Source organism: Empidonax traillii, unplaced genomic scaffold, assembly GCF_003031625.1.
Source record: "Empidonax traillii isolate 1590-97213 ecotype Southwest subspecies unplaced genomic scaffold, ASM303162v1 scaffold1056:size198982, whole genome shotgun sequence".
Taxonomy (NCBI): Eukaryota; Metazoa; Chordata; class Aves; order Passeriformes; family Tyrannidae; genus Empidonax; species Empidonax traillii.
This window is the reverse complement of record NW_020956249.1, coordinates 68,206-83,485: the sequence shown is the minus strand read 5'-3', so window position 1 is coordinate 83,485 and position 15,280 is coordinate 68,206. Positions and strand designations below refer to the sequence as shown.

General features: G+C 43.2%; 1 protein-coding gene across 2 annotated transcripts in view; it reads left to right on the top strand.

Moving 5' to 3' along the window:
• HS1BP3 (HCLS1 binding protein 3) overlaps positions 1-15,280 on the top strand; it is a 50,429-nt gene that overhangs the window by 27,824 nt on the left and 7,325 nt on the right. For both annotated transcript variants that reach the window (XM_027904414.1, XM_027904415.1), the window contains exons 5-6: positions 11,000-11,151; positions 11,636-11,771. In XM_027904414.1, the coding sequence (XP_027760215.1) occupies positions 11,000-11,151; positions 11,636-11,771 (288 nt within the window). The remainder of the gene's footprint in view (positions 1-10,999; positions 11,152-11,635; positions 11,772-15,280) is intronic.

The window sequence follows — 15,280 nt, the reverse complement described above, 5'->3', positions numbered from 1 at the left end:
CTAGTGAGGGACATTATGAAGGATGCCAAAAACCCTTAAACCCCACAGCCAAATGGACAACATGGCAAAGGACAGTCTCTTTTCAGCTTTTTGCTTATCACTTCTTCCTTGGAGGGGCCTCTTTCAAGGACCATTTCCAGAAGGTGACATGGAGAAGACTGCATCAAACTTGCCTCTGTATACAGTCCTCTGGCAGTATCTCACCAACCTTTGCTTCTTCAAACACCCTCATGTGCCTTTGTTCTGCGCCCAAAGCATGTCAATAAGCACTGTTTCAGGCTGTGACTTTGCAGAGCTCTAGCACAACCCTCATGCCATTTCAAGCACTTGAGCTGAAAATCGGATGCAGAATAAATAATAATTCCAAAACACCACACATAGCAAAGGAAGACCAAGGCCAAGTGGTTTATAGTATGGGTACAGCCCTGCCTGCCCCAGCCCTCTTGTTCAGCAGGCTGGGTGGGTGCACTGCCTCTTGTGCTCACGGCACCTCTGCTGTGGAATTCTGCAGTTGTGGGAAGGTGAGCGGCCTCAAAACCCTTCCCTTCCTTGGAGAGACCACAGGCAGGTGTGGTGGGTAAACCCTGGCTGGACACCAGATGCCCACCAAAGCTGCTCTGTCACTGCTCTCCTCAGCTAGGCAGGGAAGAGAAATTATGATGAAAGACTCATAGGGCAGGGAGGGGTCACTCACCAGTGACTGTCCTGGGCAAAACAAGGGACTCGATCTGGGGAAATTGATTGAATTTATTACTAATCAAATAAGAATAGGGTAATGAGAAATAAAATTGAATTATAAAACACCTTCCCTCTCACCCCTCCCTTCTCCCGGGACTCAGCTTCACTCCCCCTTTTCTCTACCTCCTTCCCCTCAGCAGCACAGGGGACATTATGCCCACATTGACCCTGTAGTGTTGGTTCTCTGTCCTAGCTATGTGGCACGTGAAAGGTTACTGTAGCATTCCTCCTTATGGATACAAATCCTGAGCTGCCCTGGGTCTGTGTTTTCTGTCTGAACTCATCATTCTTCCTTCAACACTGCCATACCCCACTGTGACACCAGGAGTAAAAGCTTAAAACATCGTGCAGTTATTTGTAATTGTTACTCCCCTCTGTCATCGGCATAATTTCAGTGCTTTTCCACTAGTCCCCCTCCTGATGCAGATCAGTGATATAATTTCTGCTCTCCCTTCTATATATTCAACCAAAGATCCCCCTTACCAAACCTCAGGTAATTTCTCACATGCTTCCAACTTACTAGATGGCACAAGATTCTTCACTCTTGTAAAATGGTGTAACTTTAATGTTCTCTGAGTGCATTTAGGATTTGTGAGTCAGCAAACTGACCCAAAGGATCAAATTACTGGCCCAGGCTCACACTGTGAGTCAACAGCAGCTAAACCTGGAAAGAGCTCTCCTTGTGCTCAAAGAACACTACATGTTTGCTGCCTTTTGTCCCCCCACAAGCCTGAGTTCTCACATCATCTGGCGTGTGAGAGCCTGAGATGTACACCTGCATTTCTACCACAGCATTTCCCTGATCCCATTTTCCCTGCAGCATCCTTGCAGCACAGGAATTGTCTGGCTTTAATGGGGCCAGCCCCAAGGGGCCAGTAGGCAGTAGCAGATCATCAGGTGGCTGAGCAGGAGTGAGGAGGAGGGTCTGCAGTGAATCGGTTGTGTGGATCTACGGGCTTGTGTCACTTGTGTCTAGTCATAATTCTCTGGGGATATGAGATGCTAGTTGGAGGCCTTGCTGAGATCATCCATCTGCCATCTCTTTAAAGTGCTGTGGGAATAGCAAGTGTCGCTCTGGCTGGGCTGAGCTCTGAGGGTTTTTTTGTCAATAGGAGGGGAATGATTCTGGTTATGATTTTAGAATGTTGTCATGTCTGCCAGATAACACCACCACTGCACTGGACTTCATGCACAAGGCAGAACACTTGTGAGGACTGCTTATTTCTTTTTCTTTTAATCACGTGTTGTGGCTTGCTTGCGTTTAGCAGGTTTCTGTAATTCAGTGCCCAACCCCCCTGTGCTCTACAAAGGGCTCCTGGTGCTTCCCCAGCAGGACCTTCCCTTCATCCTGACAACCAGTTGTTGGGCACTCTGAGCTCAGTGCTCAGCCCCTGAAATTACTTATGTTGCAGAAGCTTCTGTGCTGTGAAGTCAGGCCCATTAGTGATAAAAATATAAATAGGAATCCAATTTTAAAAATGTGGAATTATGTCATCTGTTTTTCTGCTTGCAGCAGAAAAGCTGCCAATGCAGAGCCTTAGTGTCTTACTTAGGAGGAAGAGTTTGTTGTCTGTGGTGCTCCCTGATGTGGCTGTTCCTACAGTCTGACCTCCAGCAGTGTCAGCAACATCACAAGTGGAGTTGCTTCATGCAGTAGGTATATCCGTGGCCTGGGGAATATTTCACCCAGAGCAATTTTATCTTACCTCTGTTTAAAATAAAAAAATCAGCACATGAAACCTCTAGGCAGGAAAGCTGTGTTCTCTTTTTATGGAAGAGGATTTGATCTCACGATCATCAGGAGAGGCAGCAGCCGGAGCAGGGCACTGTATCTGCAACAGCGCTGTCATTTAGCTCTGACAGTGTCTCACTGTGTCCTTCTCTACTGCAGTTCCTGTAGAGCCATCTCTGAGTTGTGGTGATAGGTTTGTTTTACCCATGGCAGAGTCAAGAGGAAAAAGTGACCTCTGTGAACACCAAGATGTGAGTGAGGGAGGCAGGCTCAGCCCTATGGTTCCTCCTCAGGCAGTCAAGACCCTGCTTCCAAATCCTGCGTGGCTACTGCTGGAATCTGCTCACTGCCCTGGTAACCAGCCCTTCTCAGGATTTTCATAAGCTCTCTAGATGTGGTGTGACAGGTATGTCAGGCAGAATTTTAGACTGGGACATCATGTGCAGGTTGCTAGGGGTTTTCTGTAGATTGAGAGTTGGTCTGTGCAGGTACCAGGCAGAAAAAAGGAAAGGCACCCTTCAAACTGAGTTTTATACAGAACGTCTGGGATTGGAGAGGCCAGACTGTTTTGATGCAAGCATCCTTTCTTGTTCTGTTATCTCTTTGAGGCTTTTCTGTTCACAGACAGATGAAAATTAGAGCTGTGCCTGCAGTCTGGGCTCCTGTGCCCATTCTGCTTTCGGATGCAGTGAGGAGGGAATTCAGGTGAGGCAGCACTGCAGGGGAAATGGTTTCCTCCTGAGGAGCACAACTTGAGGCCGAGGGGCTGTCAAACATAGGTAGCAGGAGATGCTGCTGCATATGATGGCATTCTGTTGTGAGGAGCTGAAGATCAGTTAACACAAAGTTAAAACTGTATGAAGTAGATGTAGGAACAGTCAGGCTGCCTGTCCCTGGGAGGAGGCACCAAACACTTGCAGGTCCTGCTGACTTGACTTTACCAAGGCCTGTAGTGAGAGGACAGCTTTAAAACTATCGGTTTTAGGGGCTGAAAGAGGGTGAGTTTAGATGAGATGTAAGTACAATAAGGGTGATGAGACACTGGCACAGGTTGCCCAGAGAAGCTGTGGCTGCCCCATCCCTTGAAGTGTTCAAGGGCAGTTTGGATGGGGCTCTGAGCGACCCGGTCTAGTAAAAAGTGTCCCTGCCCACAGCAGGGGTTGGATTAAGTGATCTTTAAGGCTCCTTCCAATCCAAACCATTTTGTGACTCTAGAGTTCTGTGACTCAGAGGGGTACCCAACCTTTCTGAAAATGAGGCATCAGGTATTCTCATGGTCAGTGTTTTTTCGGAAAATATTCAAATACGTCTAACAAGAAGCTGTGGTTGTATGTTCACGTGTGTGTGTGTGGTTCAGTGTTGAAGAAACCAATCACTTCTCCAAAATGGTTGCTATTTTTCGCTTTTGCTTGGCACTTGTAAGAATTCTTACCACAACACTGGATACTTTCAGTACCTTCAATTCCTTCTTTATGAGGCCTTGTTTTTTTAGAGTTTGCTCCTGAATCTGTTGTGCCTGTGACAGTTAATATGCCCACTAGCAAGTTTTTTCGCACCCTCTTTGTTTCATCTTGGTTAACCTGGGTTGTGAAGCTGTGCGGGATGTTTTGTGAAGAATGTCTCATAAAGGCACGATGTTGGCAGGTTGATTTCATTACATTTAAATTCTTGTCATGTGGCACATTTTATTGCTGCGTTATATGGCATGTCGGCATCACTTTACAGGCATGAAACAGAGTACTTGATAAAGAACTTGCTGGATTTGGAGCTACAAACCTGTAACAACCAGTAATTAGTGTAAGAGAATGGATTTTCTTTCTTAGAGTGTAATTTTTATAGGGTTAGAACATAAAGCTAGGGCCTATTCTTGAAAGTAACTCCATTAGCTTGAATAATGACATTAAAGGAAATAAATTAAGGAATAGTGTCTTGCAGAATTTGCTAGATCCAAATTGTTCAGCCTAATTTTCTCCCAATAAAGCTTCCTTTCTCCAGAAAGATTTTGCATTTATTTAAAATTTTCCATGACTTTTGTCTTTTTTTTTTCTGAAAACTGACTAGTAAATGTAGTTTATTTTCAGTGGTTGGCAGTTATAGCTGGTGATTGTTTTGATCAGTTTCAACCTCTTCCCTTTCTCTTGCTTTGCTAATTTGCCTACTGTTACCTCTGCTGATTTTATACTTTTTTTTTTTTAAACTTACCCTCCCATCTGCATTTTCCCCCTTTCCCATTGAAGCTTCCTGTTTCTCCTTCAGTAACTGCCTGTGGTCTTTTTCAAAAGCGTGGTTTGACCATGATAGTAACCTTTAGGTTTAAAGCAGAAAGGGTCCAGAACAGAGGTCTAGAAGGTAGGAGGTGTGTAATGTGAAAAAGAGCACTGAAGATGACAAGGAGGCCCATTAGCAGTCTAGAGGATAAGGCAGCACTGCAGATTCTGGAGGGGGAGCAAGAAAATATCTGATACTGGTCAGAAATTTGGGGAAATTATTGAGGAGGGATAAATAGGAGAAATAGGATGGAGCTGGGCAGAATTGTAGCTCTTTTACTAATTCACAGACTGAACAGAAAGACAATATTCTCTCCTCCTTGTCCTGCCAAATATATGACGAAGATCCGAAAAGAGTGTTCTGGTTTCATCCCTTCTTGCTTGAGGCATCTGTGTGCCCAAGTTAATGCAGAGATAGCTCTAGATCTCTCTGTAGAGAAGCAGATCCCTGCAATGCTGCAGTGAGACCCTTGTCTACAGGACCTGAAGGATAGGAGCTTCCATCATCCTGCTTCTGCTTTGGAAGAAAACAGTGGGAACTTCGTGATTGCTGTGTCAGTCCTTGGGTAAGATGGCATTACTAACCAAAACCTGTAGGCTCATGAAAAGAAAACAGCAGCACAGTTCTAGCCAGATTTTAGTAATGAATGCTCTTTTAATTACTTGCTGATTACATCTGATTATGTGACTTTCTGTAATTTTACCAGGCATCAAAGCAATGCTCACCAGCCTGTGCTTCTTTGTGTTATATTTTTCTAACTTTTCTGATTTCTGAAATGGCTTCATTTTTATCCCTCTGTAACCTTCCTGGAGTTCTCAAATGTGTTGAGTTGTTATATCCAGGGTGCTCAAAGATTTTTTCCAAAACACCTTAGTATGTGTTATCTGGTATTGCATATTTCAAAATGTGCATCATTAACATGTTTATTAGGATAAGAAAAATTTCACTGTTGTCAGAAACCCTGAAAGTACCATTCTGCTGCTTTGCATCCTAGTGAGCATTTTTGGCTCTTTCGCATCATTATTGACCACTTCATTATTCCTGTCTTGTTCTGGACCACTGTGGTTTCATTCAGACATGATTATGTTTTGAAACTTGTCTTTTGTTGTCCTTATTTCAGCAAGTCTCATGTTCTGGTTTAGTTTAGAAAATCAGAGGAAAATTATAAATTTGCTTTATTATAACTTTCTTTCTTTGCAATCTACTCTGTAACCCTGGTTCCCTTGCCAGCCATACAAGTGCCTGTGTATGCCTTTATTAGTTATTTAGTTGAAAACATTTTAGGAAATGTCTCTGTATTACGATTATTGCTAATGAGCTGTGTACTAAACAAAAGTTGTCCATCTGTGGTCTTCTCATCTGTTTTCAAATTATATTGAAAAAGAATATAATCAGAAAGCTTAAGGACAGATTATGGAACCAGCTTGGCTTGGTTTAGGAAGAAGAGGTACTCTTGAGTGCTGAGCCCTTCAGAAAAATCTCTCCACAAAAGCAGGTCTCTAGATGGGACCTGGACTCTTGAAAATCTGTTCCTTCAGGCTTTCTTTCCATCTGTTGCTCTGCTGGAACAGTAGTCCAAGACTGACCTAATCTTGGGGCTGCAGCAGAGGAACTTTGCCTACAGTTGAATGCTTTTCTTCCAAATGATTTTTAATAGGAGATTTCTCCCATCTATTATGCATTATCTTATTTTGGAATATGTCAGAGCCATACTGTATGTTTCTGTGATGTCCACAAGAAAAGGATTACTGTGTGAGCTAAAGTATCCCTGTGGCCAACACTTGTCATGGTTGCTAAATGCTTAGCAGTCAGGCTGTGCTGAGCTGACGGGCTTAGAATTTCTATTGGGCATCCCTTGCCCAAAGTGGATGAGAATGACCCCTTTTGTCCTGTCTGTTATTATCAGGCAGCTTTGGCAAGCGAGCACTGTTGAATGAAAAGAAAGCAGCAGATGACATTTTGTTTTCTGCAGGAACTAGTGTATAGGTTCTTTGTTTTTCAGAAATTATGTTCAAGAAGATGTGGTAGTATAGCTGCTATTTGAGCTGTAGTTCTTTTGTTCAAACCTGAACGTAGATTTGTAGGAGTTGTTTGTCCATTTATATTAGAGAGCTCCTCCCGTGTAAAATCCCATGGATACCTAAAATAGGAGTATGTGTATTCTATTTAGGTCCTTTTTTTAAAAAAAAAAAAAAAAATTACTGTAACATTTTTTTCCTGGAGCATAATTTTATTTTTATAAAAAAGAGATGGTCACATTTTCAGAACAATAAATTCTGTGAATTTTTGTCAGTGTGCTGAGATTACACATAGCCTGATAGCAACACTCACTCTTTTAACCCAGCAGTGATCATGGGTTAGGGGCTCCTCTGTAGACAGCACAATACTCTGTGATTTAAGCCACGTGCCACCAAGTCTTAGATCTGGAGATCCAGTGTTTCATAATACAGCCATCACACATACAGTTCTGGAAATCTTCTGGCTTTGGAGTGTCTTAGTCATCCTCGTTGCTGTTTTCTACAGCTGACCAGAAAGCATATTTGCATGATTGCAGTGCCAGTGAGACCTGGAGGCTGGCAAATGAGTGACCTACTTTGTATTTGGTGAACAGCAGCAAGAGAATTGTGCTCACAAAACAGGTTAGGTTTGAAAGTGTCTTTGCATGCAGGGTTTTGTCGGCATTTTCTTGGGTGATTTGAGAGCCAGGTTGAGAGCCATTTGGGAGCCAAGACTCAGCTGGACTTTCAAGTGTGCCAGCAGCCTGACTAAGTGGATTCATATACTCTTAATTTTTAATCATCCAGTTTTGGTCCATGTCAGTTAGGAGGCGAGTGGAGGAGTCAGAGCAGGAGACAGCATTGTTATTTGAGTGATTCTCACAGTTCTTCCTGTATGGAAGATTTTTAATAATTCACTAGAGTGATGTTCCAAGGGTTCACTTGTTTCAGCAATAAAGAAATAGCAATAACACGGGTCATCTTCCACCAGCTGGATGCTGGTAGTTTCAAAATGTCAGGTCCCAAGGTTGTGAGCGTGATGTATGAAGGAGGTGCTAATGAAGTGCAGGGCTTAAGTATAGCAATACTTTGGAAAACCAAATGTTACTTCATTTCTGTCTTCCCAAAAGCCTCTGCGTGCCTGCACAAGTTTACTGCACCCTGGCACATCATGGTCATCAAATTAAACGTCTGTGCAGGTTCTCTTCTCAAGGACTACCGGCTTGTGGCTTCAGCTGAGCTGGAGCTCAGCTCCAGCTAAGTCCCTGCTTACAGGGAGGTGGCAGGAATATATAGAGAGGGGATGAGAGGGCAGGCAGATGCACACTCAAGCCCGCTGCAGCTGATTCTGAGAGCAGAACTCAGACAGGCGCTGAGTTCTTACACATCCACTCTCATCCACTGACCTCTGCTCAGCAGTGCACAGTCTGGACTGGCACAGCTAAATACAGAACCGTGGGAATCTTGTTTCCCACTTAGAGACTGACCTCAACAGAGTCCCTGTATGGATGTGCTGGAATTATTTGGCAGTCCAACTGCGGCTTCCTTGGGAGAGTAGTGAGGGGAAACAACCTGAAGGTAGAAAAACAACTTTTTCATGTTCCTACCAGTAGCAGGTCAAGCCCCTGAGGTTTTGGCCCTGTGCCGTTACTGGCAGTGGAGTTTCCTGGCCAAATAGAAAGTGAGCCCATGTTAGTGGGCTGGTTTGGTGGTTGGATTAAACAGAGGTTTGTTACTAGGGCCTTTCAGTTCAATTAATTTTGGTTTACATGCTGTTCTTTATGACAATCTTTATGGTTCTCTTCCCTTTCTTTGGTATTTCCCACCACAGTGGTAAATTTTGCTGCAAATACTTCAGCTGACTACTGGTAAACTCTTTCTTAACTTTACTGGGGTGGAGACCTGTTGCTTGGGAGTGTACTGGCTCATGGTTATAAGTACCTGTGGTGTAACAGGTTCTTATGCATCAGGAGAACTGTTGTAACCCTCTGGACAGGGGATCATGTCAAAGACTTTTGGGATTCTGTAGGTTAGCAAATCCACATTTATATTGTCATTCACCTCTTAAAGAATACTTTACGAGGCTTAAACTATGCAAATAAAGGCTGCTTCTTCCCCAGTAGGTTGGATTTATTTGTGTCTACTAATTCTGTTTTTAATCAGTTTGTCATCTCTGGAAGACTCAGTCTTCTTGTCCTCTGATTTTGTGGTTAAATATAATGGCTCTCATTTTTTACCTTTTACTTTAATACTAAGACTCATTTGAATGATAGATTCCTTACCACAGTTAATAAAGCAAAGAATTTGAGTTTGTGTAGAAATCCTGGGTGAAAGCTGTCTAATTTGTACATATTATAATTTTAGATTTTGACAGGTTTTGGGAGAAGAGTCTTTTACAAATGCTTCAGTCTGAAGCAGTTCCTTGGAGCTGAGCTTTCAAAAGTAGCTCAAATTCAGAAGTCGTTCTAGGCATATCCATAATGAATATGAATGCAAAATAAAAGAAATCCATGGCACTTTCTCTGTAAAAGTTTCTGCTTTAAAACTAAGGTTTATATCATAGTGTAGCAAATTAGTTGCTGACAACTGGAGATACCTTTACTATATCAAATAGGGTACATTTCCAAATAAAGCCATATTTAAGTTCTCCATGGGGCTTGTTCTTGGTCTTCCAAAGTGCTGCATTTGCCATTGCTGAGACAAGTGGTGGTAGCAAGGTGGTATCATCCATGAGTTCTATTTTGTTGATAATAAACTTGTGAAAATAACTGAAAGTAACTGGACTCCACTCTTCTGTGTGGAGCTGTAATTGGAAGAGGATTTTACAAGATTCTTTAATGTAGTTGGAATGTATGTGTAATCTTTTGACCTTGTTCTTATTTTTTGATGACTGTGGCAGGTTAAGTGCTGATAATTGGATTTGCTCTAGGCGGAAACCTGACCTGCTCTGTGCAAAGGAGAAGATCAGGTCTTCTATTGTAAGAGACCTCAAAGGGTCTACCTTAGAAATAGCAAGGCCAATACTGCTGAGAGTAAGGATCTGAGGATCTCTGAACTATGGCAATTACTTAGGAAGGACATGCTGTCCTAAGGAATGCTTCTCTTTCAGCTTAGTTTGAATTGGACTTTTGACCCAAAGGTTTTGTCCCGTTCTCTAAATTTTCTTTTTTACACCCTTGAGCGTAAGCAAAGCGGGGGATTAAGAACAGATCAGGGTTAGCTCATAACTCAAGCTGCCTCCTTTGAGAGCAGCCTTGTAGCTTCAGCCAGTGGAACCTGAGTCCTGGGTGTGGAAGTAAGCAGCTTTTCACTCTGCTCTTGGAAAGGCATTCAACTCTCCTTGTTTAAGCCAGTGCAAATGAGGCCTCTAATTCAAACTAGGTTTTAGCTTCCTTCCCCAGACTGTGGGAAGAAGAGATTTATTGTATCCAAAGCAGTATTAAAAATAGGTGGGATTCACTGCCCTAAGGAGATGTGTGTCTCTTTCCACAGAGTAGAGAAGAAGCCTAAAAATTAACTTTGTCTCACTGACAGATTTTTAGAAGACTAACTTTAGAGGAAGTTAATCCTGTCCTTGGTTCAAGAAAGTAGCGGGTGACATTTGTAAATTCTGCAAAAAGCAGCCTGTCCACCAAGTCTCTTCCAGTTCCTGCTTGCTTCAACTTAAAGGTGGTGTAGTCTCATAAATACAGTTCCTCTGGGGATGAGGGGAGTATCTAATACCTTTATGAAGGAAGTATGCAGCCATAAACAGCAGCAGGAACTGGTGAGGAAATGAAGCCAAAGAGATTTTTGAAATCCTGTCCAAAGGGATCAGTGCAACAGACCAACATGCACTTTGTTTTTCAAGCCATCCCTTTCTGTCCATCTAGGACACTGTTGCTGAAACTGACCTTCTTTCTTATTTTAAGCTTTCTGCGTGGGAGGAGTATAACTGCTTAAAATAAATGGGTTTGAGTGGCAGTTTGCACAGTACAGCATTATTAGCCCTGCTCGTCCCGTTCCCACTGGGTTCCTCGACAGTTCTTAGGGATACACAACATGTATATGTACAGTACACCAGACCAACAGTCCCTCCGGCTCATTCCTGCCAGTCCTATTCCTGCCAGTAACTAACAGATATCTGTGCACCCTTCTATAGACCTTTCCATAGACCTTACCTAGCCTCCTGCCATCTATTTTCAGCTTAGGAGACTTTCTAGACATAAATCTTCCTTGTTAAATGAAGAATTGCAGCTGACTTTCTATTTCTCTTATGTTTTAGAACTAAAAAAGCAAAAAAGGCACCTGCTCCTCCAACCAAGGAAGAGAAACCCAAATTAACCCTTTTTGAAGAAGAAGTGAATCCAGATGAAGGACTCTTTGGCCCAGAAGAAGATTTCTCATCAGTTGGTCCCAGAAAGAAGATGAAAGAGAGTAAATCTGTTCTGTATTTTTATATACACAGAATGTTTTATCTAAAGCACACATATAAATTATGGTGGTACAGAATATACAGGCTAAATAATGATTTGGGAATGTTAAGGTAAATCTTCAGCTGAGCAGAATCATTTAGAATCATTCAGAAAGAATAAGACCTATACAGCTCCCATAGCTGTTTACTGTAGACATTTTGAACTGGAATATTAAGGTCTGTGTGGGAGCTGGCTGTCCCACAGTCACTCATGCCACACTAACAAGAGTAATGTGACCTACTACTGAGTGCAAGGAAAAAGCAGATTTACCAAGTCCTGAGAGTGCAGAGTATCACTGCACTCTGTGGATTGTCTTTGTTGAAAACATAATTGTCCACGTGATATGTTTTTTTAGCCCAGTAGCCAGATTTACTGGCTAGTGTTAGTGCAGGCGTTGTGTTACACAGCATGATCTAACTACAGCATGTTCTGGTTCCCCTTTCTAGATCTGAAATTATTTGAAGATCCAGACCTTGGTGGGGTGGTGAGACTGGGTGACTCACTGCTGCTGCCAGATGCCTGTGAGAACAGCAAGGATGTGCTGAGCAGGGGTCCTGAGGAAGACACTGAGGAACTGCTGAGGTACTCATCAAATCTGTCATGTGGGGTGAATGAGGGAAAAGCTTAAATACTTTGAATGCAAACTGTGAATCAATACTTGTACTCACAAGTGAAATGTAAGATGTGTGTCATGGAGCTTGGAAATCAAACACATTAAAAAGGAAAGTAGGAAGACTCTCTGAGAAAGTAAGGTGCAAGATATTATTCTGTGACTCCAAAGGAAATGACCTGAAGGCCCCAGGCATGCTGTCTAGTTCTTGTTTTCTAACATGACATTTCTGCTTTCTGCAAATGATCCTCAGGGAACCTGACCTCCATTTTGAGAAGGGAGGCACAAAGCCCAGAGACAGAACAGTTCAGCTTCAGGGAGGTGAAATCAGGGGCTCTTGCCACAAGAGGAAGGATTTTCTGCTGCTGGTTCACAGACCTCTGTGCATGTTTCCAGGAGGAATCCTATGCATACCTCCACAGCAGCGAAGGACTCTCATTAAAATCTTTATCACCCTGCATTTAAATTTTAATCTAGTGGAAAGGAGGACTGGAGCTCAGAATTACAGGAGGGAATAATGTATTGCTTCCCCCTTGATAGTGTAGCACTGGAACAGCACATAATGTGTTTTATCCCTGACATCGCTTTCACAAGACTAGTTTGCCTGCTCTGATAATCCTCAAGAGATCAAGCAGGGAACCAATGCTCAGAGAGACCAGCATCACCAGGGAATCTGTGCTGCAGTAGTGAGTCAAATTCATGCCTTCCACAGCAGGTACTAGACCCAGGAGAGAGAAGCTGTGTGTGGTTTCCAACCACTCCTGCGGCAGGTAATTTTGAAGATATTGCTTTCTGCACATGCAGAAGTGCTGTCTGCCTTAAGAGTAACACCTGGCTGACTTTAAACAAAGGTTAAATTGGGTTGGGTGCCATCTTGCATTACATTCTGACAGCCCACTTGAAGTTTATAGAAGCTGATGGGGCAGGACATGAGCTGATTTAGTGCAGTGGTATTTTGGGAGCGGACACATATGTGCTTCCTATATTTTCATGTTTGCTTTAGCAATCTCAGCACACAGCACTTGATCCAGAGTGTTCATACAGCTACAAGTGCCTGTTCCAATGCACTCCTTGCATTTTCATCTGCTAGAGAGAGCCTTTCCATCTGTCATGTTAATGTGTTTTGGATTATGTATGTTCTTCTCCTCTGTGGCAGAGAAGGGTCCCTGAAGTCTGCTCTGAGACCAATAGACCATGGTTTTAAATCATTTTGGGTCATCAGTGACAGCAGCACACCCAGATGGTTATGGAAACCCATGGGAAAAGATTCCATTTCTTTTAAATTCCAGTAGTTTTCATTTATCCTTGATTTGTCCCAGTGCTTTCAATAGCTGACAAGGCGTCAAGATCCAATTGGAAATGAATGCACGTAATGAAGCAGAAAATCATGCCAGTGGTCCAATGGGAAAGTTGCTATGGGAATCCAGAGGCAACTCCTGGCTGTGCAGGAGGTATAGGCAGATTGGGATCTGTTGACCCGTTCAGGTGCCTAACACCCTCTGAAATTCCCCTGGTAACCCCAGTTCATGGTGTTATCTGCACATCACAGAGAGCTGGTGGACTGAACGCAGTTGGGGGTCAAGGAGAAACTGCTATTAACGGGATGGGAGGAGTGGCAGACTCTTTTTACCTAACCAGTGTTTCACTTTGCCTCTGTGTAAATTCTTTGCAGTGACCTGAAATCCCACATCTAAACTTTCTCAAGTGGTTGTGCATAATGCACTTTTTTTTCTCTTCAGCCTCAGCAGAACTGTCAGGTCTCATAAATTTAGGGGCAGCATTTGAATCATCTCCCACCTTCTCTTACCACCAGACTGGTGTTTACATATTCTTGCAGGGCAGTTCCACAGTCTCTTTTCCAGGCAGTGACACTGTGTGTGAGAGGAAATGTTCAACTTGATCTGAACCCTGCAATCTCCCTGGCATGGGAGCGTGAGCATATTTTAACACCTAAGAATAAGTCTTGCCTTTGCCCTGAAGGTGTTGACAAGTACTCTCCCAAAGGGGGCTGAAGAAATCTCTCCCCAGCCCTCAGATCAAATCAGGAGCTGTGACAACCCATTCCTTTAGTGGGTTATACCACTCTGTTATACCACACAGAAAGTTTTCCTGGACCTTTTGTTAAGATCTAAGACCATCCTGAGCTATGACGCTCCAGCAGGTCTATGGTAGGTCAGAAACCTGGACATGTTCAGCAGTGGATTAGCTGAATGATGCAGATGTGGGAGCTCATGCAGTGAACATTCACATGTACGACAGAGTCTGCTCATGTGCATGTGGTAGGTCTGAGAAGCGTCTGACTTACTGTGAATCATGGGCAGAGTTAAGAGAGCACTGCCCAAGGCAGAGGAAAGCAGAACCTTCTTCTTCCAAAGGGGAGATGGGAAAAAGATATTGTTCAGAGCAGAACACAGGAGCAGTCAAATCTTTGGTGATCTTTATGGTACCTGGGTGGTTGTAGCAGCACTAACACAGCACTGTCAGCACAGCAGCGAATCCTCAGCAGTGACTGTAAGTCTTGAGGCAGAGACTGTTAGGGAGACAAACGAGTCTGCAAAATGTACGGGGGCTGTGCTTGTCACAACATGAGGGAGAAGAGAATATGATAAATATTCTCATTGCAAACTGAAGACTCTCTGTGAATACCTGCTCATATAAAATGAGAATTACTGTTTTAAATAGAATCACCTACTTTACATTAACAAGCCCAGGGAAGAACCAATTTCTCTGTAAATGTAATGGATGGTTTCTTTTTATGGAAAAATACCCATGTCCGTTCAAACAAATATCTTCCCTCTTCCTGTCCATTGACCTGCCTTTTACTGGTTACTAATTTCTTGGCCTACTGACAGATATTAAGTAATGGTGATGGGAAATCTTGGTGAGCTACCTCACCCTAACCACTGGCATTGTAGATGCAGGCACTGTTTCCTATCACTAGGTCTGCCGTAATACATTAGTGCGGTGTCTATACTTCTTGTCCTTCCAGAATCTGTGGAAAAGAGATAATTGCTGTGGTAGGAACTGGCAAGGTCAAGTCCCATTGTGTTGCCTTCAGGAAAACAGGGTCATGTTATACTCTTCCTTCATAGGATATGCTTTGAGAAAGAGAGGGATAAGCAACCAAGTGGTTTTGCCTGATTTTTCTTTGTTGGAGTGCATTGCTCCTGAGCTTGGAAGAGGTTATCCTTGAATATTAATGACTTTTCTTGGGCCCCTCTTTCCTCAAGGGCTTTAGCCAATGGTACTCTACCAAGCAGGTCCCTGAAGAGGCCAAAGACTGCTTTCCTGAAATCCAGGGTACTGAGCTTGCTATGCACCCTCTTCACTGCCCTAAGAGACTCCACCATTTCATGGTCACTGCAGCAAGGCTGCCCTTGAGCTTCACATTCCCCACCAACCCCTCCTTGTTGGTGAGAACGAGGTCCAGCATAGCACCTCTCCTTTTTGACTCCTTTATAACTTAGAGAAGTAATTTGGC